General features: G+C 39.4%; 1 protein-coding gene across 2 annotated transcripts; it reads right to left on the reverse strand.

The window, feature by feature from the left end:
- On the reverse strand, nucleotides 1-15,925 carry ace (angiotensin I converting enzyme (peptidyl-dipeptidase A) 1). Of its 2 annotated transcripts, XM_076887334.1 has the most exons (26): nucleotides 15,602-15,925; nucleotides 15,267-15,502; nucleotides 11,920-12,090; nucleotides 11,743-11,830; nucleotides 10,780-10,923; nucleotides 10,466-10,657; nucleotides 9,983-10,080; nucleotides 9,654-9,823; nucleotides 9,345-9,568; nucleotides 8,917-9,061; nucleotides 8,549-8,647; nucleotides 7,430-7,552; nucleotides 7,124-7,329; nucleotides 6,850-6,986; nucleotides 6,321-6,479; nucleotides 5,858-5,945; nucleotides 5,550-5,693; nucleotides 4,052-4,243; nucleotides 3,550-3,647; nucleotides 3,252-3,424; nucleotides 2,412-2,635; nucleotides 2,176-2,320; nucleotides 1,977-2,075; nucleotides 1,652-1,774; nucleotides 1,308-1,492; nucleotides 1-585 (listed from the first exon to the last, which is right to left on the reverse strand). In XM_076887334.1, the coding sequence occupies exons 1-26, from the start codon at nucleotides 15,624-15,626 to the stop codon at nucleotides 383-385; spliced, it is 3,891 nt and encodes a 1,296-aa protein (XP_076743449.1). In that variant the 5' UTR covers nucleotides 15,627-15,925; the 3' UTR covers nucleotides 1-382. The 2 variants fall into 2 exon arrangements, with proteins under 2 accessions (XP_076743449.1, XP_004562446.1); XM_004562389.3 differs by having other exon boundaries at nucleotides 15,267-15,925.
- Nucleotides 15,926-25,920: the final 9,995 nt, after the last annotated feature.

Below are 25,920 nucleotides of genomic sequence, written 5' to 3' on the forward strand. Positions count from 1 at the left end.
TAAATATTTAATGTCTTTATTGTAGAAATGCTGAGGATTCAACTTATTAGAAAAAAATCAAATATTCAGAAACACTTACACAATGAATGACTTTACAAATTTTCATTTTTTCATTTTAAAACTCTTCCTTCTTTAACATCAAAGCTTACAAATAAATTACAAAAACAAATTGCATGTGTTCTTTTGCATAGGCAAGTAAGGAATTTTGTGTTTTTGTGTATACAATAAATATGCAAAACTTGGTAGGCAGACAAAACATGAGGAGCAAATTTGTTCAGATGTTGTGCAGTACACAAAAAACACTGATGTTCACATTGAGGTTGGTATTGTGCCAGCTACAGTAAGTCAGGCTTCACTCTCGTCGTTCAGTCTTCAAACATGGCTAATCTTTTTGCTTCAGCTCCATAGTAGACAAGGACTTTTCAGGCTTTCTTGCCTTCCTGTACATGTAGGCCATAAGGATGGTGACCACCAATAGCAGCATGCCGAGGGCCAACAGGATCCACTGGCCGACTGTGGCAGCCGACCTGTTCACATTTAAACCCAGGAAATCCACTGTTTTAGCTTCACCTGTTGGAGATTCACCTGTTGGGGATACAAACATGTTTAAATGGTTGTTTTTCACTCAGCAATTAAAACATAAAGGGTACGTGTGCAGTTATTTTCAAATGGCTTCTTCTTGTGCTTATTTTGGAAAGCAATGGGGAAGAAACGTTTCCATCTACAGAGATCAGTAAAAGCTGCTTCAACAAGAGGCCCAGCAGTAGCTAGGTATTTACAAGAGCTATTCCTCTTCATACCAAGAGGTGGCGCAGGTTGATATGTCTTAATTAGAAAACTGCTGTTGTTCTGTGTGTAACAATGCACATGTGTAACAACATTTCTGTGTCGGTACTAGTTTCAGATAATAATAATAATGAAAGATAATAATGAAATTAATACTTTTAAAAAGCATTAAAAATCATTTCCATACTAATTAATTTAGTTTTGCATCTAGTTATTGGTTTCATAATTTAATCTCTCCAATAAGAGATGCGTTCACTTTTCTCCACTATCCCTACCAGGGCCTTTCTTTCACTTTCTTAGTAATGTTTTTATCAATTCAGTCAGAGTGTGAGCATTGTAAAACAAAATGAGTAGGAGATTCATTTCAGCTGCAGCAGAGGAGAAACACACACACAAAGAATTCCCATGTGTGTTTCTTTTTTTTTCAGAGTAGGTGTTCAGAAACGTTTGGCCTTGACTATGGAAAACTTATTAGCAAAGTTTTGATGAGTGAATACATGTATGTGTTTCTGTTAACATACTAAAAGGCTTCCAGTCGTAATCTGGCCACCCGCGAACATCATTGTTCTTGCTGTTCTCCTTCTCAAGCCATTCAATGAGAGGTTGGAAGTACTCCATGAGTGGCTGGGCACTCATTTTGGACTCGCCAGTGATCATAGCCATAGCCTCAGGCCAGGGCTTGCTGAAGCCCAGCTTCATTACATCACTGAAAACAGCAATAGAAAGGTTAGAGAGAAGGTCAGAGAAGACTAGGATAACTAATAAGGATGTCTCGGATAAACAATTAAACTGCCAGTGCTGAAAACAAAAAAATAGCATACATATGAGCATCTCCACTTGCGTGTGTGTAAGTGTGCGTACTAACCCTAAGAGCTTTCCAGCTTCTTTGGATTGGTAGATGTCACAAGTGTATAAAGGTCCATTATGCTTGGCAGCATTACACAGAGCTTTGTGGAACTGAAACTGGATGACGAAGCTGACAAAATACCTGATTGAAGATGATAAAAAAAAAGTAGGGTCAGCACTATGCTCAGTGTACAGTTGTGCTACTGCACAATAGTAAGATCGTGTTGTGTTCCACAGCATATTTATCTTATCAATCATGATGAGGTGATGAGTATGGAATCATTTATCACTTATCGGTGATAAAATATCACATGCGTTTGTTCTTGAGAATCAGAAAGCCTTACCTGACGTAGGGAACGTTAGCTGGGATGTGGAACTTTGCACCTGGGTCAAAGTCCTCCTCAGTGCGTGTTACAGGTGGGCACAATCCCTGGTACTTCAATCTGCAATACAAAGAAAAGAGGCATGCATGCTTGTTATAATTCCTTAGTGAATCATCATCTATGAATGCAATAAATGCAATTTCTGTGATATAAACTTTACCTGAGGTTCCACCATTCTTTATTGTACTCGGTGTGTGGGATGCGTCCATCAAACACCTTCCACCTCCATTGGTCCATCAGGTAGCCGAAAGGTAGGAAGGCAATCTTGTCAAGTGCAATGCTCATCAGGAAGTTGATGTCACTCTCTAAATGAGGTGTTTATCAATGCCAAAATCATATGCTGTAATACAGCAACATGCATTCAAAGATTTTGCTTTTGTTGCAAACATCACTCACCATAGTTGTTCTCAACCTTGTCCAGGAGGCCGATGCTCTGCAGATGTTTGGGTGTCGACACAGACAAGGCAAGTACATCTCCAATGGCCTCATGAAAGCCGGGGTTGGCTCCGTCACGGAAGGACACGGGCTGGTTTTTGTACTGCAGGAAATACTGAATGTGGCCCATCTCGTGGTGCACGGTGATCAGGTCATCCATTGTGACAACAGTGCACTGCTTGATCCTGGAGAAGCAACCAAAGAAATCATTAGAGCAAATTATGAAAATGTTTCAAAGACAAACTCATGACTCCACCTCACACAAATAATACTAATAATAGACATAGTAAACATATATAGTTTATATGTTCTGCTAAAACAATATCCAAAGTAATACAAAAATACCCTTTTACTTAGCCATGCCTATCTTTGCCTTCTCAGAGCCAATAGTTTTTCTTTGAGGACAAACTGTGGCAGCCCAACAGGAAGGAGACATATAATATAATCTCCAACAGTTTGGAAATTATATTAGAAATGATCAAGGGTTGGAGAAGATTTGAGGTGGATGCCACAGTGGAGCAGCATGTTAGGGCAGTTGCTGATTCTAAACCAACCATATTAGTGAACAGAAAGCAAATGAGGCTCTTACATTAGCTGAACATGCGTGAAAAGAAGAAGACTATAAAAGTTTTTCGTACATGCCATCCCATTTCATTATCAGGCTTCTTCAGGGAGTGCCTTTGTTAAGTATCATATAAAGATTCTGAGATTTTACTGATATTCTGTAAGATTTTGGTAAGGCTTCCAGGCTGCTACGTGTCTCTTGATTCTAGCTTGAAGGGGAAAAAGGTTAGGCTCAACCTGAAGTCTTTTCGGTTATAGAAGTCCCACGCAGAGGCGTGGCACACCACCTGGCGTCCATCAGACGGCTTCTCCAGCATAGATTTGTTCCAGAATTCCGGCGGCATTGGCTCCAAACCAAGTGAGGTGAAAAATTTGTCAGATTCCTGAAACATTCTGATGGCATCCCATCCCTGAGTGAGAGAAATGAGAAAGACTGTAAGAAAAGATGCTTGCATATGTTTTCTGCATGCTTCCTTGGATTTGGAAGTGTGCAGTAATGGCTTTAAAGCAACGGCTGGTTCATGCATCGATTCACCTGCTGCACCATGGCTGGGGTGGCGTCAACCTGTGTAGCGTCTGGGTAGGGTATGACCAAATCCATTATGCCAGACCACGTCTGTGCCCACATGTTGCCTGAAAAAGAGAAAAAACAGTACTCATGTTCCATATTTTTAGTCTTAAGAAGTCAGGTAGAAGGTCATCGGCTGTGCCAGTGTTTAACCAAGTGGGATTTAGGACTGTGAGTCGCTCCAATCCCTGACCATGTGGAACTGTCACACACAATCTCACGCTTGATGCCCCTGAAAGCAAATTAAATCTTGGCTAAATCCAAACGCTTCTACAGTCAACGACAGAATATGAAGGGGCTACTCTCAGACATAAAAGGAGAGTTGTGTCTATAGTGTTAGAATACTTGGGATTCCAAAGTGAAACGCTGGCTGAAAAGTGGTTCTGTCCTGTGACCTTGCTATCATCAAAAAAACTAAATATCTGAAGTCCACATAGAGCCTCGAGTGCAGTCAAATCGCATTACTTACCAAGTAAATGAGCAGGAATAGGCCCCTTTAGGTTGATATAGTTGGAGCCATACTTATTGTATAGACCCCTTCGAACATAAGCATGCAAGTTTAGATAGAGTGGCTCCAGCTCCTTCCACAGAGTCTCCAGATCTTCTTCAAAGGTAGGCGTTTCATACAGGGAACGCCAGAAAGCTCCATTATCAGAGTGACCTACAGAGAATGCCAGAGAGAAACACCTTAATACTAATCAGAGGAATACTTTAAACATCATCATGTAAAGTGTTTTGATTTGGAGAAGTGATTTATTTCATATTACTGGGGTGTCAGAAAAAGGCTGCTGTTTATTTGAGAGTAAAACATTCACCTAGCATGTTGCATAATCCAACAATTTTTAGTAAATAATTAACAGTATTTATAGTTCAAATCTGCTGACTGTATAGCAGATATCTTTTTATTAGGTCTTCATTTCCTAAACACTGACAAGTAATGTGTAATCTTAAACTCTATATAAGATAAAGTGTGTTTTTATTACTATATAACGTCAGCCGCCTGGTGTGATAATACATTCTGCTGTGTCACTGCAAAATGGAAAAATCTCTTTGATAAAATACCTGACAGGACAATATTTTAAAAGACAAATTGTTTAAAATTTTAAAACTTTTAGGTAAAGAAAAAGAAAAACCTTGGGTGTGATGAAGCTTAGGACTCTGGCTGAGGATAAGTGCTGTGGAGCAAATGATTTAACTCCTGGTCTTGATAAAATGTGAATCTGTGTGCGACAGTTTACTGCAAATCCTTATATGTCCTCATTGTTTAGATATACCATCAGCCAAATACCCTGTGTGTACACACAGCTCTGTCACTTTGGAGATACTGTATATGTACACACACACTTTGTTAGACACACTTGTTCAGCTGCTCATTAATGCAAGCGCTTAATCACATCAGCCAGTCATATTAGATTAGATTAGATTAGATAGAACTTTATTAATCCCTCGGGTGGGTTCCTCTGGGAAATATGGCAGCAGTTCATAAAGACATGATCAAGACGGCCTGTTTAAGTTTAAACTGAGCATCTAAATGAAGAAGAGAGGTGATATGAGTGAGTTTTCAGTGTTGTAGTATTTATGAAACTGCTGACCTACTGGATATTTCCCACACAACCATCTCTGAGTTTTATAGAGAATAAAAGCAGCAGTTCTCTGGGTGAAATGCCTCTCTGAGGAATGTTTCTAGCACTTTGTTGAATCTCTGCCGAGGAGGCAGCTCTGAATGCAAAAGGGGGTTGAACTCGGAACCTAACAAAGTATCTGGTGAGTATAAATATGATGGACTGACTAAAGCAGTTCCTTGACTCCACTTATTTATATTAACCACACTTTGACTGCCATGCATCTGAAAAAAATCTGTTCTATAACTGCTGTCTCCATCAAGGCCAAACTTTTGAAAGTTTTCCAGCAGGACAGATTAATGAAGAATCTCACAGTAGGAGTAAAATTACATTTAAATGTCATACCATTTAGTGTGGCAGCTTTGTTGGCCAGTTCAACATATCTCTTATAATCCTGACGGAGTACTTTGCCAGCAGCATCTCGCCATCCTTTCCAGGCAAATAGCAGCTCATCGTAATCCCTGGACTCTGCCATGATCTTCTGGAGATCTGAAACAGATTTTAAAATATTTCATCATGCAAACTTTGCTCACTGTATACTCTCTAAGGCAGTGTGATAATAATTGTACTATTTAGCCTTATCACGTGTATCAGCTACCAAAAGCCATTATTTATCTGGAAGTCAATCTGCAGCATTTTTTCCATAGTCATACCTGGATCCAGAGGGAGGCATTCATTATTCTCTCTGCAGACCTCAGCCACGCTGTACTTGGTCTCCATGTTGGACAGGAGCGTATTGTACTAAAAAGGTTAAAAAAAAAAAACTACTTTTGATCCAAGTGAAATTATTAGCAGGTTGTGACATTTATTAAATGTATCTGACAGATTTCTACAGCTGCTCTGGAGCCAAGACCTCATCAGATAAATGCATTTCTTTTAGAATAGAGTAGGGTTATTTGCACCTTCCTAAAACAATGCCAACATATTCACATTGGTGCAAGTGGGGTCAAAACAAAGAGACATTCCTTTAAATATATTTCATGTATAGTCTCTGATTGCGGTAGCTTATATTCTCCCTCCCTTTTGCATGTCCATCGTTGTTGAGGAACACTTAGAGGTGTTTTAAACATCAAGCAAGCAGCTCTGAATACTCTCACACAGGAATTTCCTTCACACCTCTTCCAGTTCTGCAGAGGGGAGCGCAGCCCTCTCGATGTCACTGAGTTTTTTAATGATGCGTTTGACCGAGCCATCTTGGAAGTCAGTGGTGTCGTATTGACGGGCCTGCAGTCCATACTTCAAGGTGTGTGCTGACATCTCCAGGTTCTTTTCAAGCTAAGGAAGAATAATGAATAGCATTTATTTTATATTAAACAATTTTCATTATATGCCAATGAAAGCAGGATGGATGGATGGATGGATGGATGGATGGATGGATGGATGGATGGATGGATGGATGGATGGATGGATAGACGGACAGATCAACAAATGGATGGACAGATGGATGGATGGACCAGTGTGTAGGTAATTAGAATCATGCACACATGCATTTATTAGTGACACATTAACTCAATCAGTTATTGATTCATTGACACAGTTTGATCAAGAAAATTCATTTTATTGATTCAGCAAAACTATGAGCAGAGCTGGTGCTTGAGCATGGTTAAGGTAATCTCCTTTGAGCTGGTTGGTCAGTGGGCCTCACCATTGCCTGCTTATTGGCTTCATTGATGTCGGTGTTGTACTTCCAGGAGGCCTCAGTGTATGCATTCCATACCACCTCAGCTGTACTGTTGTACTCTTCCAGAAGCTTCTGCGCATCAAGCTCATCTGTGTTCTTGTCTGTGTAAACAGGAAAAAAGAAAGTCAGTTAAAAAATAAGTCACCGAACTAATGTTTCATATGTTTCTAATGCTGCCACTTGTGATGACATTTATAAGATGTAAATAATCTTTGTTGTGCTCAATCCGGTAACTTACCGATATCTTCTGGGTAGCCTTCAGGCATAGGTGGGACCCAGTTGAAGTCTGGCCATCCCAACGTCTCATTCACATTTTGCTTGTTCAACCACTCAATAATTGGCTCAAAGTACTTCATGAGTGAGCTGGCATTTAATTTATTAGTGCCTATAGCATCCTGGAGCACAACTGGCCAGCTTTCAGATGAGCCGGCCTGAAGGACTTTCCTGGAGGGATAAGAGTGAAATTGCATTGCATCTTTATTTTTTCCTTCATAAGCCATTAATTATAATCCTGGTATTTAACTTGAAGGTATAATCAGCTCACTTTAAAATGGCTCCCGCCTCCGCAGACCGGTAGATGTCACATGTGTGCAAGGGACCTGTGTGCTTGGCTGCTTCGCAAAGTTTTTCATGAAACTGGAACTGAAGGATGAAACTGACAAAATATCTGCAGGGGGGAAAAGAAAAGCTTTAACTTTTGCAAATGAAGGTCGTATACCAAACAAGGTAAAAGAAAAAAAAATTAAATGACAGAAAATAATGACTATTTAGAGGATACGAATTATGTAAATTATGTGTTTGAGGCCACACATATGAAAGCTCTGCAATCTTTTTCTGTTAAAGTAACTGTGTCTGTGATTTTTATTTCCATCTCCTAAATGAAACCAGATGGAGTCAGAGGATTTTCTCATACCACCCCAGCTTCTGCTACATTTCCTGCTATTGTAGGCCCGTAGTATTGTTTTAAAACCGCAAGAAAGTGCCGCACACAATACCATACTTTCAGCTTGTCAGGCATTGTTGCATGTTCACTGCCTTTACTTCAGCCACAGAGTTGCCCTTCACACAATACCTATTATTAAGGCACTAATACAGTACTGTGCAAAGTCTGCACACATGGAAATGCAGCACACAAGGCAAAAACATAGTTTGTGTGATTCGAACAATGAAAGTCAATATTTAATATGATCGTCTTTATTCTTCAACACAGCCTGAACACAGAAGTCTTCAGGAATAGTTCTCCAAACTTCTTCTTGAGAGACATTCAAAGCTCCTTTTTGGATGTTGGCCGCCTTTTGTTCTGTTCTCTGTATAGATGATCCTACTCTGCTTCAATAATGTTCATGTCCGGACTCTGGGGAGGCCGATCCATGACTGATCTTGTTCCATGTTGTGGTTTTTTTCTATCCCGGTACACTTTTAATGTACTGGCAGTGTGTTTGGGATCACTGTCATGCTGAAAATGTAAGTCATTGCAAATCTATAACATAATATTACACGGTGGATTAAAGATTTCATAATTCCAATAATACTGACAAGATCTCCTTGTCAGACTGGCTGAAATCCAGCCCCAAACCATGACAGAGCCTCTATCGTGCTTTACAGATGGCTGTCCTGAAAATATCAATAATCCAATCAATCGTCTCCATCACAGGATGCTTACCTGATGTACGGCGTGTTCCCAGGGATGTGGTATTTTGCCCCAGCATCAAAGTGCTCCTCTGTACGCCTGGTGGGTGGGCAGATGCCTTGATATTTTGTTCTGTTTAAAGAAATAAGAGACAGGTTAATCCAGCAAGACCCCTGCTCTAATAATTACCAGTTTGTCACATGTCAGTCATTGTAATTGGCAATCGTTTCCCTCCAAGATGAATAAAGCACTAACTTTCTTGAGTCTATGCTGGTTGCCTAGCACCCAAAGATGCCTTTTGTTACTCGACTATAGGCTTATCAAGAAAACCATTCTGTCCAAACATATTTCACAAGCAATTCTTTTAACTTGTACAACAGTTTCTATGCATAACCTCCTACCTGAGATACCACCAGTCAGCATTGTAACGCTCCGGAGGGGTCTTTCCACTAAAGACATCCCATCTCCAGAGGTCAATAAGGTAGCCAAAGGGAAGGAAGGCTATCTTCTCCAGAGCCATTTTTAGCAGGTAGTTGGTGTCAGTTTCTAGAGAAACACAAAGCGTCATTTAGTAAAACCAGACAAACAAACAAACAAATAGGATAAGAAAGATATTGATATAAGAATTCATCTCAGTTGTCTGAGTGTATAAAAATCGGGATTTTATTACACTTCTGGTATTAGAGTCTTGGGGATAAATTACACAGTGTTGCAGTGTTGCTTCTAAAAGATGCCCTTATACGGAAGCCTTCTTAGTTATGGTACTGAAGCCCACCAGAAGGGATGTTGGTGGTATGGAAAGGTTTTATTTCTGTGTTCATGCTATTACCGATGTCAGATGTCACAGATTCCAGAAGATTAATGGTTTCCAGATGCTTGGGCGTAGAAACCGAAAGGGACAAAACATCACCGATAGCCTCGTGAAAACCAGGGTTGGCTCCACTGCGGAAGCCCATAGGCTTGTCCTTGTACTGCAGGTAATACTGAATATGTCCCATCTCATGGTGTACAGTGAAGAGCTGTTCCATCGTGACTGTGGTGCACTGCTTAATTCTTAAATAGGGAATGCAATGTGAATAGAATTTTATGTTTTATTAGCAATGAAAAATATGTGAAGCACAACTAAAATTCATTTTACCTGAAGTCCTTGCGATTGTAAAAGTCCCAGGCAGACGCGTGGCACACCACCTCTCGACCCTGAGGCTTAACCAGCATGGATCCCTCCCAGAACTCCTCAGGCATCCTCTCCAAACCCAGAGAGGTGAAGAACTCCTCGGCCACACGAAACATGTGTGTGGCGTTATAGCCCTGCGAAGTGGAAACAATCAGGCTAGTCGCAATTAATGCTGTTTGACAAAATTATTTGAATTGCAGTGAAAGCTTGATGGTCTGGAAGAACCAGAGAACGTTCTTTCCCCTCCTCCTTTAACCTAATCTAGTTCCATAAAAGCTTCCCGTCCTACTTACTTGTCTGACCATTTCATCAGTCACATCAATGTTAGGTTTGTCAGGAAATGGGATCATCATATCATAAATGTTGTTCCAGGTCTGGGCCCACATATTTCCTGGGGGTGAGGAGGAAAACACACTTAAGCAACAGTTCTGACTTACTGTGTTGTGGACCACTCACAAGCACTGTAGGAAATGCCTGCTGCAGCATGTTTATGCACAGCAGTGAGATAAGAGCATTATACTACTCCCATGGTGTGCCTGCATCCTAATTCTCTGATCTTATATTGGCCATGGCATATGTGTTTACTACAGATGATTAAAAATTACTGTTTATGTTAAAGACATTAATGTTAAAAATAAATACATCGTAATAAATTACAAATTAAAGACCACCCTGCCCTTTCTCATTTTTTGCTATATTTTTTTGGCCAACCAACTCCTAAGTAATGCATGCATGTACATGTAGCTCATATTGGATGGATACTGCATGCATTTTACCTAGCAAGTGAGCAGGGATAGGTCCTTTAAGGTTGATGTATTTGGGGCCATACTGGTTGTAGAGCTGGCGGCGCACAAAGGCGTGCAGATTCAGGTAGAGCGGCTCAATGGTCTTGTAGATTTCTTCCAAGTCCTGCCTAAAAGTTTCAGTCTCATACCAAGAGCGCCAGTCATCTCCAGTGTCCTGAAATCCTGAACAGGGCAAAAATGTTAATGTGGTCATTTCTACTTCTGTGTCCTCACTCTGCTTTGCTTCTTCTTCCCTCCATTAGGAATCTCCTGCTCGATATCAACAGCTAGAAAGGAGTACTTACCATCAGCTCGCGAGGCTTTGTTGCTGAGCCCCACAAAGCTTGGATAGTACTGTTTGAGTGGCACGCCTGACGCATTGTGCCAGCCCTCCCAGGCATACAGCAGCGTCTTGTAGCTCCTGGAGTTAGCCATGATCTTTGTGAGCTCTTTAAAATAGAAATGCAAAAAGATGTGGAAAAAGTGTTACAATCAGGAAGATGCTAATCCGGTGCATTACACTCAAAAGCTTCAGGTTTTCCTGAACACATGGTGATGTGCTGGTGGTTAGATTTCTGTCTGCTCGCGTTATCACAGCAGGAAGACTTGTGATAACTCAGTGTTATTTTGACAATTACTTAAACCAACAATTTTCTTCAAAATCCCAGAGAGAGGAAATGAAGGTTAGGAAAAGGTGAGGTGAGCTGCACAGAAAATGGCAGGGAAAAGCGACACCTGGAAGTTTTTGTTATGATAGAGACAGTAGTGTTTTTGTGAGTGGAATGCATCATGGAGTAACCCAAGATGGATGATTTCCAAGAATAAGAAACCAATAACAGGGACTGCACCTTAATGAACGCATTTACTTATACAAACAAAAAAATTGTAGCAGAACTGATTGGTTTTGCACTCTTGCCTCACTGTTACTTTATGAAGTTTTTGCCAGCAAAGCACAAAGGACTATTGTTCACAATTAACACTGCTGAAGTTAAAAGCTACCCATGTGTTTTTTCTCTAGATTTTCACTCAACATAACCACAGCACTTCCCCCGGAGACCTCCCTGAAGTGAATATCCCCATCCTGCTACTTTTAAAAGCTGATAAGATCTTAATCGCTTAAAAGTGCTTTCTTCCCCGGGCATCGTTGACTTGTTCATATTCTTTAACACTGCCTTGTTTCGCCTTGAACATCTTAAAAATTCTTGCATCATATCATTTGCTTGTCTTGTTTGATCTTCAAAACTGAGCATTTATTATAGTGAACTCACCAGGTTCCAGACTCCAGCTGATGTTTGGCTGTGGGTGCACCTTAGATGTCGAATAAATATTGTCCATGGTGCTCAGAATGGTGTTATACTGTAGAGAATTTTTTTTAAAAAGATACAAAAGAGTTTAGCAGTGTCACAAACATGGTTACCGACTTGTTAAATATCTGACAGACAAACCTCCTCTCTTTCTTTCGGGAGAAGGTTGGCAGCACCGAGTAGCATGATCTTTTCCATCAATTTTTTGTCTTTAGGGTCAGGAAGGGTGTCGAGAACTCCAGAAGAGAAGACCTGCTTAGCCTTGATCCCCCATGCCTCCACGAATGCCTGTTCTTCAAGAGATGCACTTACCTAAAGACAAAACAAGGTAGACGTAAATGATACGGCTACTAAATATTTTAAACAGTGCATTGATAGGTCTCTCAAGAGGTAGCAATAAATAATAATTATCAATAATGTTTATGGCATGTGTTTTTTTAAACCATGAAAAAGCCAAAGGTGCAGGATCATTCTTTTTTTTCCTTTCTTTTTTTTTGTAAATATTTGAATTATTGATATCTGTCAAGAGCATAAGTGAACACTTGAGAAAACTCAGACTTGGTGAAAGTCTCTGTTGAGCTGTACTGTAGGAACTAGCTGTTGGCACAAAGTCATACGGGGTTGGACTCTTATTATCAGCTTGTTATAACACATGCCAGTTTTTTGTGAAGACTGTCATCCTCCAGAAAATGAAAGGACGGATCAGTTTTACAAGCTGCTATTATAGACCAGAGTGCACTTTCAAAGCAATGTAACTGCCAGCATCTGTGTAAAACATATCTTATGCAACGCGGGTGTCTTTCTTCATCTTGCATCATGAGTCTGCAATTCATTTTTCCGTGGACCCACACGAGAAACTGGGACTGTTGTGGAGGGCTGCACCAACTCAGTAGGACTGAGTCTGGCTTATCGGTGTGGCCCTCCATAACAGTCCCAGTTTCTCGTGTGGGTCCTCGGAAAAAAATGTATTGCCCAAGCAGCACAACTACAGTGGCATACTGAAATACGCAGTCAAACTACTGAGCCTGAACTAAAAAGTGACTCCCACATAAAATAAATAAATATTTATGTTTACAATCTATTAGAAATAAATAATTAAATGTAAAAATAAGAGCAATAGCCTACATTTAGTCTCCCTTAAAGAATCATGCAGATTTCTTGAAATTTGATGGATGGCTGAACATTGAGTTTGATGCAAGGATTTAAGCTAATCTTTATCATTTCTACTTTTTCATCTAATGTCATCATTACCAGCCTTCTGTCTTTGTCCCGTAACTGTGTAACTAGAATATGTCTTCAAGTTGCTGGTTTATTGATAGCTGTAACAATACATCTTCCCCGTGGTGGCAATAAAGAGCTCTACCTATCTACTGAGCAAGTGCTAAGTGAAATAACCCTTGTTCAAGGATAACATCTCTAAAAAGAAAAAAATGCTATAGCTACTCAAGTCCACATGCTTATCTGCTGCTCCAGTAAGTGTCAAGAGCTTCTTTTTATAGCAATCATGAAGACATAGGTCATGAACAATAAGCCTCAGAAGAATGGATGCACTCAAGGCCGCTGTGCCATTCAACACTCATTTGCTCCTCTATAAACTGTGCATCTTATATGCACCTCTGATTTTTTTTGTAAAGAATTCCTTTAATGGTGTTGCAGCTTTTTATTATTTGTAGTAGGTGTAGAGAAAATCAGACTAGCTTCTATAAGTATGAAAAAGATTACAAAATAATTGCACACGCATATTGATGCAACCATTATTTGCGCCTCACACATGCTGACAGAACAGTAGCTTCTCACAAGTAATGTTTCCACTGTAAGCCTTTCTTATCTGCTTCTTTAGCAGCCTTCCCTAAAATAACAGGCTGCAGGAGAAGGAAAAAAACAAAGAAATGGTGTGGCTGAGAAGCATTAACTCTGATCTTTGTGCTCTACCTCTCAATCTCTATTTTTCGCAATCATTTTCTGTCTGTAAGCTTGCACTCAATTTCTGCTACATTTATATATTTTCTACTAGTAATAAATTAGTTTACAAATTTAAATTCAATTTTACCTTTTGGAATGAGCTGTCTCACCTATTATTAGCATTTAAACTGATTACAGAAATACAGACTTTACATTTCAATTTTTTAAAGATATTTTTAAAACATCTGCATCTCAAAAAACACTAATGTCGAAGAAAAATGTGCACTAAGTTATGCAACATTTTCTATAATATGAACACATACAAGTAGCATTGAAAAAAAGAAGCTCTGTATGTTTATAATGAAATGGATGCCAAAGCCTCTGATTTTGACATCTGCTGATATCTAACTTTTTTTCCTATTTGATCCTCTCCACGTACAAAAGTTTAACTTGCAATGACAATCACCTTTGCATCCATTGAAGCGACAAGTAAAGTGTGTTTATGCACATATTTGCTTTTTGTGAACGAGCAGTGTGCAAATATAACTGCACAAGATTCGCTGAGCAGCCCATATCGCAAAATGTCTCTGTCAAGCTGACTGGTTACCAGATTAGATGGAGTTCTATGCTCAGATTCACTTTGATCCTTCTTTAAAAAAAACTCAGAGGAGGAAAATATGCTCACGCGCAGCATGTGCGAGGCTGCTTGTCTTTCACCTTCCATCACAAAAGCAGGCTGCAGAACAAAACACATTCTGTAGATTGACCCTGTTCAAGGAGTTCAGTGTGGGACACCTGTTGTGTGTGTGTTTGTCAGGGAAGTAGTGTTCAAAGCCTAGATAGTTTACCAAATTCCTGTTTCAACAGCTGTCCAACAGGACTTGGATGTTTGACTATTTCATGGGTGTGATTTTTCCACACCGCAGCAGCTTTGTTGGTTTCTGACTCCAGTCTCACTGTACTTTTCTGCTGCCTTACTGGCTTTATCGTGTCCCTAAGCTTTTAATGCAACTGTCTCTCAAACCTGTGGTAACATGCAGTTTTAGAACAATTGCAATCTGATATTAACGTGTCGCAGCTCCCTTCTAAGAAACACATTTTGAAATTGCTTTAAAAAGGCATTTTACTGGCTGCAAATATTGCCACAACGGGCTATAAAGACTACTGGTGTGTGCAAAACTACATTTAGTAGAGAGTGCTACCATAAGGACAAAATACTTCAAGCAGAAGAATCATAAAGCAAACAGTTACTCGAGAAAAAAGGCCAACATAAGAGCAGGCGAGACCCATTAGAATTATATTTTAAAGACATTCACACCACAGGCATTCAGATCTCATTTATTTTCCAGTAAAGCGCAAGCAGAGTTGGCTGCGTTGGGAGGAAACTGAGCATGCAATGCTGGAGAGAGATGAATAGTAGTAATCTCCAAGTCAAGCAGAGCTGAGTTCCCCAGAAAACTCTGCATTTCTGGTGACAAGATGCTAGTACTGACAAGAGTGATGTACAGTGGACAATGAAACATCAGCATGAGAGCAAAAGTTGGCCACCGAGTTGTCTTGTGAGCTCGAGACTGCAGATGTCTTACCTGAAGCTTTGAGTTGTGGTCTGTTATGTTGGTGTTGTAGTTCCAGCTGGCAGAGACACTGTGGAAAAACACCTCCTCGGCGGTGCTGTTGTAGTCACTGAGGAACCTTTGTGCATCACTGATGGTGTCTGAATATTCCCCAGGCAGCCAGCTTTCTGGCAGAGCCTCAGATTGCCCAAAGACTGGCAGCAGCAGCAGTACTGACCACAGAAACCTGTCCAAACCAGTACCCATGGCTAGCCCCCACCAAGACACAGTGGAAGAAAAAGCTGTGAAGTGAAGTAGTTGAGTGGAAGGGCTAAAAATACACTTGCTTCAATGAAGTGAGAGTACACCTTCCCCCTGAAGCTGTTGTCTCATCCACTCCTTCACTCGTCCCTTCTTTGCCTCCCAGCCTGGCTGCTGGTGAAATGCACAGGAGTCAACGCAAGCTTCTTTTTAAGTGCCAGTGTAACCCAGCCCACATTTCCCTGCAGCCTTCCCTCTTACTACTTTACACCACTGAACAAAGTACCCCATACACCCCCTTCCTCTGTAATTTTCTCCCTTCCCTTGTTTCCGTTTCTGTTCACCAGCCTGAGAGGATTTGGATGGCTGGCTGATCAGAAGTTTCGGTAACAGAGCAAGATGAGATACAGACTATGACACACTGGTGCAGTGTGCCTCCCTGCTTGGCAGTGGCTCCTCACTAACCAGCAGTGGAGTGTCTGGGAGGGACTCCACATACTTTGCTCTCAGTTTCCTCCTTTAGCTCAGTCAGGAGGGGGAGTTATAAAGACAGGGCAAATGAAAGAGGGGATAAGGGAATGAAGCTGGGGGGTGGGGGGATGGCAGGACTCTGGAGAAAAGGACTGAGAGATCAGCAGAAAAAGGAAGCAAGTAACAAATAAATGGTGAGCAACTTCAGTTGAATATTGTGGTCAGTGTGCATCATGATCATTATGTTCTTGGTTCCCACACATTCATAACGCCACTGTTTAGATTACCTAGAATGAGGATGTTTACACCACTCAGGCTATGCGACACAACTGCAGTTAAGTGTACAGTCCCACTATAATGTAGCATGTAACAAGCCTTATTTCACTGGCTGTTGCACAGCAACTGTCAGAGCAATTTGTGCAAAACCATAATAGTGGAAGCTTATTCAGTAAAGGGGAAATATTCTGAGACATTTCTTTTCTCTAAAATAAGAACCATGTGCACGTGTTCCTGCCATAATTGAGTAGACAAACCAAATTCACTGAGTTTTTCTTCATCCCAAGCCAAGCTGCTACAGTATTTCACTTCCCAGTAATTCCCTGACAAAGCCATTTGAATAAAATTACAGTACACACAGCATTCAATGAGCAGAGTAATGTGAAATCATCTACAGCTTATAAATACCTAAGAAACAAGACAAAAACTATGTTTGGCATCCTTAACCCTGTTTACAGCCCAATACATACATACATGTATTTTCACTGCCTTTATTAGACCTTCAAAGTGTCATTTAATGCTGTGTGAAGAAGACGGGGTAGGATCCAACATGCAGGAGACTGACAAAAACAGGAACTCAGGAATACAAACTGACAGAACACACAGTAGAGGGATGAAGGAGATTATGACACTAGAAAGAGATTGATACAGACTATCTATATACAAAAGGGAATCGTGGCAAAGAGGAAACACCTGGGGAACACAGCTGAACATAATCTAACTGCACACACGTGACTATCAAAATAAAACAGGAAGTGACCAGCACACTGAGACTGAAACAAAGACACATGAACTTGACAGAAAAAAGCAACTACAAAGACAAAACTGACTAAACACGGGAGATAACATAGAAATGCAGATTAGGCATGGGGGGGAAACAGATGGGCAGGAAAAACTTAATAACTAACAAGATCAAAATGAAAACATAATTTAAGCAAATGTAAAATCCAAACTGAAAACTACAATGACAAAACACAGGATCATGACACAAGGCTGAAGAAGCCAAAGAGGTAATGCTGGGTGAGAGGGTGTGGAGAGGATGGGGGTATGAATCAGGTATGTTAACAGTTAACAGCTGCACGAACATAAGCCGACACTCATTAACAGTCATGTTTTCCATCACCTCATGATTAAAACCTCATAGAGCTTTGGATAGCTGTCTCTTCAGGAGTCCAATGTTCCACTTTGTTCACCATATTCTTTAACTTTCTCCAAGCACTGGTTTGCGGTTTCATTTATTGTCACCAGTTTTAGCTTTAAACTGACCTCAAATTTTAAACAAACAAAAGTAATAAACTGTTCTAACTGAATCATTTTAGCTTTGTATAAATGTTTGCATTCACTGCTCTCCAACATGGTTTCAAGCATACTGCAGTTACCCTCCTATACTGCGCAGAGTTACAGGCTTGTAGCTATGTGACTCACCGTATTGCACCAGCAGGTGCATTCATTGTGTCACCAGGTATGCACAAACAAAACAGTCCCCTTAAAAGGTCAATTATGTTGCTGTTACATTCACACTTTTATGTGACATGAAGCTACATTGAGACAGTACTGAAATATGTCAGCTGGCTTTATTGCTACCAAGCAGCAGATCATTCACCGGACTTTAGTTACACTTTAAATGAGATCTTGGAAGAAAATTAATCATAGTGTTAAAAAGGGCATGTTGCTGCTTCTTACTTTTATATCATATGTGTTGGCTACGGGGGGAAAAAATGAATGGGACGGTTTTAATCAGAGTATAGTATCAAGTCAGTTCAACTTGTGGGTTATTGATCTGGTCAGTTAAGCAGCAAGGGGGTTTTAAACTGTTTCAGTTGCTTTGGTGTAAATAAAAATTAACAACAGAGTGATAACTATGAGAAAAACCCCAAAACAGCAATGGGTCAGCATTACTACTGGTAGCATGAGGTGATACCTGGAACCCACAGAGGTTGCACAGGTAGTCCAGCCCCTCCAGGATGGCACATCAGTATGTTCCATTGCTAAAAGGTTTGTTACGTCTCCCAGCACTGCCTCAAGAGCATGGAGGAGATTCTAGGATAGCTGGACAGGCCTGAAGAAGGTCCTCAACTCATCAGATTTGTTGTTGTTGATGTTGTTGTTTTATCATATGCACTCTAGAGTCCTGTGACAAAATGAGGGATTATGTCTTTAAGCCACTTGGGTAGCACAGGTAGTGAGTGCAGTGACTAAATGGGGCCATGAAACATCTGATCTAAACCGCCTGATCTTGTATTGCAGATGGAAGGGATCGAGTGAAGAACAACATTTTCTTAAGACACTAGTTTACTGTTTTGTTTTAAATAAGGCACCTCGATCAATCATATTTTTCTATAGGTCAAGGCATCAGTTGCTTGTTTAAGAGTCATTTATGCTTGCAGCTTATACTTCTTCATACTAACCTACAGCATCATGTACTTTGATTTATAACAGCTGTTAAAGACAGTTAGCAAAGTCATTAACCTTGATTTTAACATGACTACAGTAAATTAATAGATTAGGGTTTTAAAATGTCTAATCCTTTTATGTTAAGGGGGTTGGAGGATTGGGGGGGGATATAAAATTAATGTCTCGCCAGATGGCTTTGCTGGTGGAAATTATTGCACTCCTGCTGATAACATCTTCCCTCTGAAGCAGATGACAGCTGTAATTGAGTTGATGCTGACATTTTATTTACGAGGTAAATGAACTCTTGAGCACTTTGTGTGAGCTATAACACGTTGGCTAGCTTATTATGATCGGGTCACTTTAGCCAGTGAAGGTAATTAACATTGAAATGACAACCGCAGTGATGATCCCTGTAACAGAAAATTAAAGCCGAACCGACTGTTAAATCAGAGCCATTCTGTCTTTGGAGCTAAGTGGGCAACTGTGTGACAGCAGTTTAGGTTGTACTGTCCTGCATGTGAATCTCCATCGATCTCACTAAGGCAACTAGAAGTCATAGATATCTACCACACCACATAGCTGATATCTTGAAAGAGCTTTTAATGTTCCTGCGCTTGGACTTGCTGACCTCTTTGAAAACGTGCGCCATATGCTGAGCACGTGCAACGACCCTGAACACTTATTTACTGAACACTTCCTAGCTGAGCTGATGGAAATCTAATCAGGTATGACGGTGAGAGACTTTTCATGTCCTCACACGTGTTTCTGATAGCATCTTGTTGTGACACTGACTGTACTTAAGAAAACCACAATCTATATAAAGTGTAAAGAAAGCTATTGTATCCTGAAATAATGACACAGCTGTGATAAGAAAAGAAATTCATCAAACGCAAAGTTCTGAGTTTTTGTAAGCCAGTGGCTCATAGGCTAAAAACTGTTTAAGACTAGGGCAGCAGGTGCCTGAAGACTAACTGGAATTGAGTTGTCAGTTGCGCGTACCCAGAGAGACAATGAAAGAGTGTTAACTGCTGCCTTTTTTGTGTGTGTCTCTGTGTGATATGTGTCCCTTTAATGCAATCTTCCTGCACTCCCTAGAACTATAATTAAATTTGGCTTTTCGTTTAATGGAAGTCTGTGAAGTGTGGAGAAACTGTGATAGCCCAGAATATCCAATCTTCACATACAGCTATACAGGCCCGGCCCTAACCAATCTGGCGCCCTAGGCAAGATTTTAGGTGGCGCCCCCCCTACATCGGCAGTGTAGTGTATGTACTCACAAGAAACCGAATAGCTTTGTCTTTGACCTTTTTTTTTTTTACTTAAAGAAAGCAAATTCACAATCAGAATAATTAACAAGATAAAAAAAGATATGAATAAATAAATGAATACAAAAAATAAAAAATGAATATATGAAATACAATAAATTTTACATACATAAACACAATAAAACACAATAAACAGGGGTGGGATTTAGAAACTTCAACAGTGCATCTGAAGAGAGGAGTATGTGACACCACTGAGTATTAAAGTCTAATAATAAAAACATATGATTCCAGGAATAAAATGAAATGATATAATATAAATGAAAAACCAAAGAGATATATGTATGATGTTAACTCTTATGCAAATTAGATTAGATTCAATTTATTGTCATCATTACAGTGAAATGCTGAATAGCAGAATGCAAAGTAACAGTATAATATCATATGAGAATGTTGTGTTATGATTATCTTTGACCGAATCACAGCAGTGCTCATATTAAAAAACAGCATTCCCTCTCATGTGATATTGCTTAATTAACATTAATGATGTGCACTTTAACAACTAGGCTTACAACTATAATATATACAGGGGTGGAAAAGTGACTATTACCTGCAGGGTAAACGTTAGCTAACCAGAAGGCAATAACAATGTAAACAAAAAACACCTGCTTAAAAGATGAATACAAATGAGGAATGGTGGGAGTACTGTAATTACCTAACGTTACATTATTATTTTACATAACAATTTAGCCCCCTCCACAATATTAACTGACGTTAAAACAGTTAACTAGCTATTTATTGATTAGCAATTAGCGAATCATGTAACATTAGCTTAACCCTAAAAATTTAGGTTACTATCACATTCAGACAAATAATTTCATGTAGGCTAACGTTACCTACCTCTGTCTTTTTCTCGTTTCTCCTCCTCTTCTTCTCTCTTTTTTCTTCCCTGGGCACCTGACAGTTTTGGCCTTTTTGACATCTTGTGTTGATTTTTTTGATGTGGTGACGTCCAAAAGGAACCATGATACGGGAAGGGAGGGGGCGCACCGTGCGGGGAGGGGGGGCATAATGTTGTAACAAATAATGTTTCTATTAAATAAGCTTTACTTTGCATTTTAATTAACGTGGGATTATTTTTTGTATTTAGAAATAATAGTACCAACTTTTTTTTTTTTTCAACATTTATGGCACTGGCGTGGCGCCCCCTGATGGACGGCGCCCTTAGCATTTGCCTATACGGCCTATGCCACGGGCCGGCCCTGCAGCTATATGTTGGAAATGTCAGCTGCTGGGCTGTATGTGTGTATCAGTGTATGCAGGCAGGTATGGCAGCGTATAGGATGACATTAAGCCAAACAAGGATGGAGTTTCTTCACTTACAATTACAACAACCTAAACTATATTTAGGCATCTGTATTATTATTATTATTCCAGATGAATCAACATTTGTCTGACTTATTCTTATTGATGAATAAAGGAATCTCTATACGTCTGTTATTCTTTCATCTGTCTCAAAGACAGTTGATCCAAACTTGGTAGGTGTAATCCTGGCATTAAAAGGAACTCTTTTTTTTTTTAATGGTCAGCAAATTTTCACAGTGATGTAGTGGTTAACGCATTCAATTACATTTTATTTCTATAGCACCAAATCAAAACAACAGTAATCAACAGTAATTACGTTTTATTGTAAGGTAAAGACCCCACAATAATACAGAGAGAACCCCAACTATCAAACAACTCACTATCAGCGAGCACTTGGCAACAGCGGGGAGGTAAAACTCCCTTTTAACAGGAAGAAGCCTTCAGCATAATCAGGCTCGAGTTTCTGCTGAAGCCATCTGCAATGATTGGTGAAGGGAAGAGGGGAGGGAGATAGGACAGAAAACACACTGTGGAAGAGAGCCAGGGATTATTAATAACTAATGATTAAATGCAAAGTAGTGTATAAACACATGGAGAGTGAAGCAGAAGAAGTGAATAATGGGAGATCTCCAGTTCATGACTCAAAAAAAAGCATCAGGGGGATTTCAGGCTAGTTTACTCCTAGTACCAGTCCCAAGCAGAGATAAATAGGAGCGCTGCGTCATGAAGAGCATCTGTTATAAAAATCAGACATGGTTGTCTATCTACTGCTGCAGCCCCATGGGAAACAAGGGCCCAGCCAAAATAACCTTTCATTAAGATTCATAGAAGTATCAAAGCAGGGCATTAATCGGAGCAATGTTGCACAAAAAAAATCCTTGAGTGCAACATGAACCACATCCAGGCAATGGTTTCAACAGCTGGTAGCGATAACATGCCAACAGAAGTAAAAATAGCCCAAAAAAAGGCACCGGAGGAGAACACTGCTCCATTTAAACAATGTCAAATTGAAAATATTTTTAAATGTTATGGAAACTGTTTCTTCAACCCTCATGAATACACCCAGGCATAGAATGTCAACAGAACATTTATTTTTAAAATTTTTGCTTCTGTTCAAATAAGTATGCAGCATGAACCAGCGCCAGGGACCGTAGATTTGTTCAGTTCAAGAGGCTCGATTTCACTTTTCTTGCAATTATTACAAACCTAAACTATATGACTTCTTCTTCGGGTTTGTTGATGTTATATTAGTCCCAGCATTGCTCTACACATTTGAACCTGGCTTGCTTCTACCAGGTTCTTTGATATTTAATTAAAATGACCAAGAATATATTTTTCCATGCCCTCTAGTGAATGGGATGTATTTTGAGGGACTACAAGCAATTCCATTTTAAAAAATAAACAGCTTCACACTTGAATAGTTTCACGGTGTAAACAAGACCATAAAACAGCAGTTTGTGCTGTCCTGACCGATATGGACGTTGGACTTAGATTTGAATACTACTCATTTGCAGTGGGTTGGGGTTCACTGATAAAAGCAACAGTTCAGATCTTATCAGATGGTCAAAGCTAAAGTAGCAAACTTGTTCATTACTTAACACTCTTCACACATACCTTTTCTTTTTCCAGTACCGAGAGGACTAAAGAAGCACAGTCACAACCATTAATGAACAGGTTAAAACACCACAGTTGTGCATTTAAGTTGACATAATGTCTGAGGTCAGTGAGAGTGCAGAAAGGTAAGTATAGAGTGTTTTCCCTTTCCTCGGCTGCTCTGTAGTATGTTATGTTGTGAGCCCACAACTTCTTGTCTTGGCATAGTGTGTTGGATCACTACTGCTTGTCATGACTGGGGAGCTTAGATAAAGTGCTGCTGCAGCACAAGGCACAATTTGCAGAACTGGTGTTGGCATTCATCAAACGATCAATAAAAATAAAACAAAAGAAATGAAAGATCTGCTCAACTGAAGATAAAGCCTAAAAAATCTGACCTTTGTTATTTGCCCTGTTGAAACCAATTGTATTATACCTGACATTATAATTATTTTTTATTATTTGTATTTTTGTTCATATAATGCATTTGTAGCATTCATTTCACTGTTTAGTAAATGGGTTTAAATGTTTAGTAATGCTAGCAAGCAAAAAAAGGTTTTGATCATCAGTCTATTTTATTTTATTAAAAATTAGACTTATTCAGAAACACTGCACACATATTTGAAATGTTATGCCTGACTGTAACCTGTTATTGTAATGTGATTTTCAGAATTCCCTCAAATGCCTTTATGTTCAGGTCATTCTATTGGCTTCTAAAGACAGGTCAGAGGTCAAATGGGACATATTTTAAATCTGCATACAGTGCTTTCTATATATTCCCAATGAACACTAAACTTCTGAGGCTTTTTGTCAATTTCCCACCAATACATGAGCTGACCTTGTAGACTTTACTGGATGTAAGGCAAATTTTATTTGATGGTTAACTCTACTTCCCTAAACGTTTTATCAGAATTCATTCAAAACATCATTCAAAGTTATTGTGGTTACAGACAGAATGATGGCACGCATGCACACAAACGCTGCCAAATATAATAACCAAATAAAAAGAAGAGGAAGAAATGTTCTTTGTATAGTGCTTATGAAAGCCAGCCTTAAAAAGCCCGTCCTGCACTCTTACAGATGTATTAACAACAACACATTAAGTGCTAACACGTGTTGCATCAGCTCAGGGACAACACACGTTGTGTCAGATTTGTCACACACGTGTTTATTTTGAAAGTTGTTTGAAGGTAATTTTAAGCATTTTTTACACATGTTGCGTCAAAATTCACGCAAAAGGTGTTGCACATGTGACAACACGTTTCTGTGTTACTTTTTTAAGTCCTTTCAAAGAGTGCAGAAACACAGAAAATCAAACAAATTTGGAGGGAATTTACATATCAATTAAAATATAGCCTTTAAGACTCAAGTCAAGCTAAGGATAGGAATAAGATCAAATGTCTGACAAATTAAAATAAATTAAATGATAAAGATGGAGTTCATTAATCATATGATAGCTTTGATATTGCGCTGAGTATTAGTCTTGTGAAACAAATATCCAATAAAGAAATAAAGTTATCAAAAACGTCTTAACAGTCACCACTGCTCCTAATAACTCTGTAATATCAGCTAAACTGATAACTGTACACACTGTGGCAAAAATCTATTATACAAGCCAAACATAAGCATGACTTGAATTCTAGGATCAAGTTAAAAGATAAAGAAATTTATAACCAGATAAAAAAAAAAGAAGAAGATATCTCTGGGACAATTAATCATTTTAACTTCAGTACCGTAAATGTTTATAGTTCAATTTATAATCTCATGTGCTGTGAAAGACTGAAAAAAGCAGATGCCAGTTAAAATAATGATAAAGAAAGAATACATTTATTTTGCGATGGCTCCTACTTCAGGATAAAAGTGTGATTAGGGCTTGAAGCTGCATGGAACCACATCCAAAAGGGTTTCTAACTACGTCTGTCAGGGTCTCCTCACAAGACCTTAGCAGCAAGAAAGCTCGATTATCACAGAGCTGTTTTGTCAAATTAGAACCATCCCTGTGTTGGTGGCAGTAAAGCAAATGCTCCTGGTACAGACGCACCTTTCCACAGCCTCTTGATGTTTCTTGTTAACTGTAATTTTTTTGTTTTTATTAACTCAGTAGCTGGTCTGCAGCTTTCCTCAATGAACTCCAGGGAACTGTATCAAGCGCCATGGTAGGTAATCGTGATTAAGATTCAAATACAGTCCAAATGTCAAACTCATGGTACCACTAGGGGAAAGTCAGGGGATTCTTATGATGCCTCTAGGGATCGTCTACAAATGTTAAAGCAGTGAATCCAGTAGTAGGAAATATTTCAAGTGACGTGTCAGAAATAATTTGAAGTGAATGGGTGATCAGAACAAGACAACATAAGGTTTTTACATATATCTTGCAGTATTATGATGATTCATACTCTCTCTCTTTACTGTTTAGATAAAAGGCTGTAATCAAACTCAAAATAACTGGAGTTAAGGTCAGTTCTTCTTGTGGTTTATCGCATGGCCCCAAAAAGGGCATAAGCATGTAAACCAACGCAAAGTTGTTGGAAACCTGGAGTCAGGGACTTGTGAACTTTTACCCAGAACTCAAAGAAGGATGTTGGGGAATTGAATGTGTTTATACAGGATATGTAAAACAATGCAATGTATTTAAACTTGGCGAAGCGTTTGGCAATTATGTAAGAACCTAATTACAAAAGTCATCATCTCTCTGGTTATACTTACCTGAATTTATCATTAAAAAAATACCTGCTTTCCACAGATTGCATCCAAACGTGTGGAGCGACGATCATCATCCTCACCCCCACCGTTGTTATCACTGCAGAGGGCAACCGCCGTCGACAGACCTTGAGTTATTTTATTTAGACTACACTGACCTCTAGTGGACTTAACGAATAATACAAGTGACTTTCATCCGGGCTCCTTAAAACCTGCAAAATTATTTTAAATTATTTTATCAAGCAAACTATGGGACGTGTAAAACATTAACCCCACCAAAAAATAAATGTAAAAAATGGTGTGTTTTTTTGTTTGTTTGTTTGTTTCTCGCGAGACAGATGTTGCTTAAGCAGTCCTAGTCGAGA

The sequence above is a fragment of the Maylandia zebra genome, linkage group LG8, assembly GCF_041146795.1.
Source record: "Maylandia zebra isolate NMK-2024a linkage group LG8, Mzebra_GT3a, whole genome shotgun sequence".
Lineage (NCBI taxonomy): Eukaryota > Metazoa > Chordata > Actinopteri > Cichliformes > Cichlidae > Maylandia > Maylandia zebra.

Excerpts from the sequence above, each read along its gene's own strand:
- ace (XM_076887334.1), bottom strand. The coding sequence starts at position 15,626 with ATGAGACAACAGCTTCAGGGGGAAG. Across the intron at positions 10,081-10,465 it reads TATCCCTGCTCACTTGCTAG|GAAATATGTGGGCCCAGACC; the intron begins GTAAAATGCATG and ends CCTCACCCCCAG. Across the intron at positions 7,553-8,548 it reads GGGAACACGCCGTACATCAG|ATATTTTGTCAGTTTCATCC; the intron begins GTAAGCATCCTG and ends TCCCCCCTGCAG.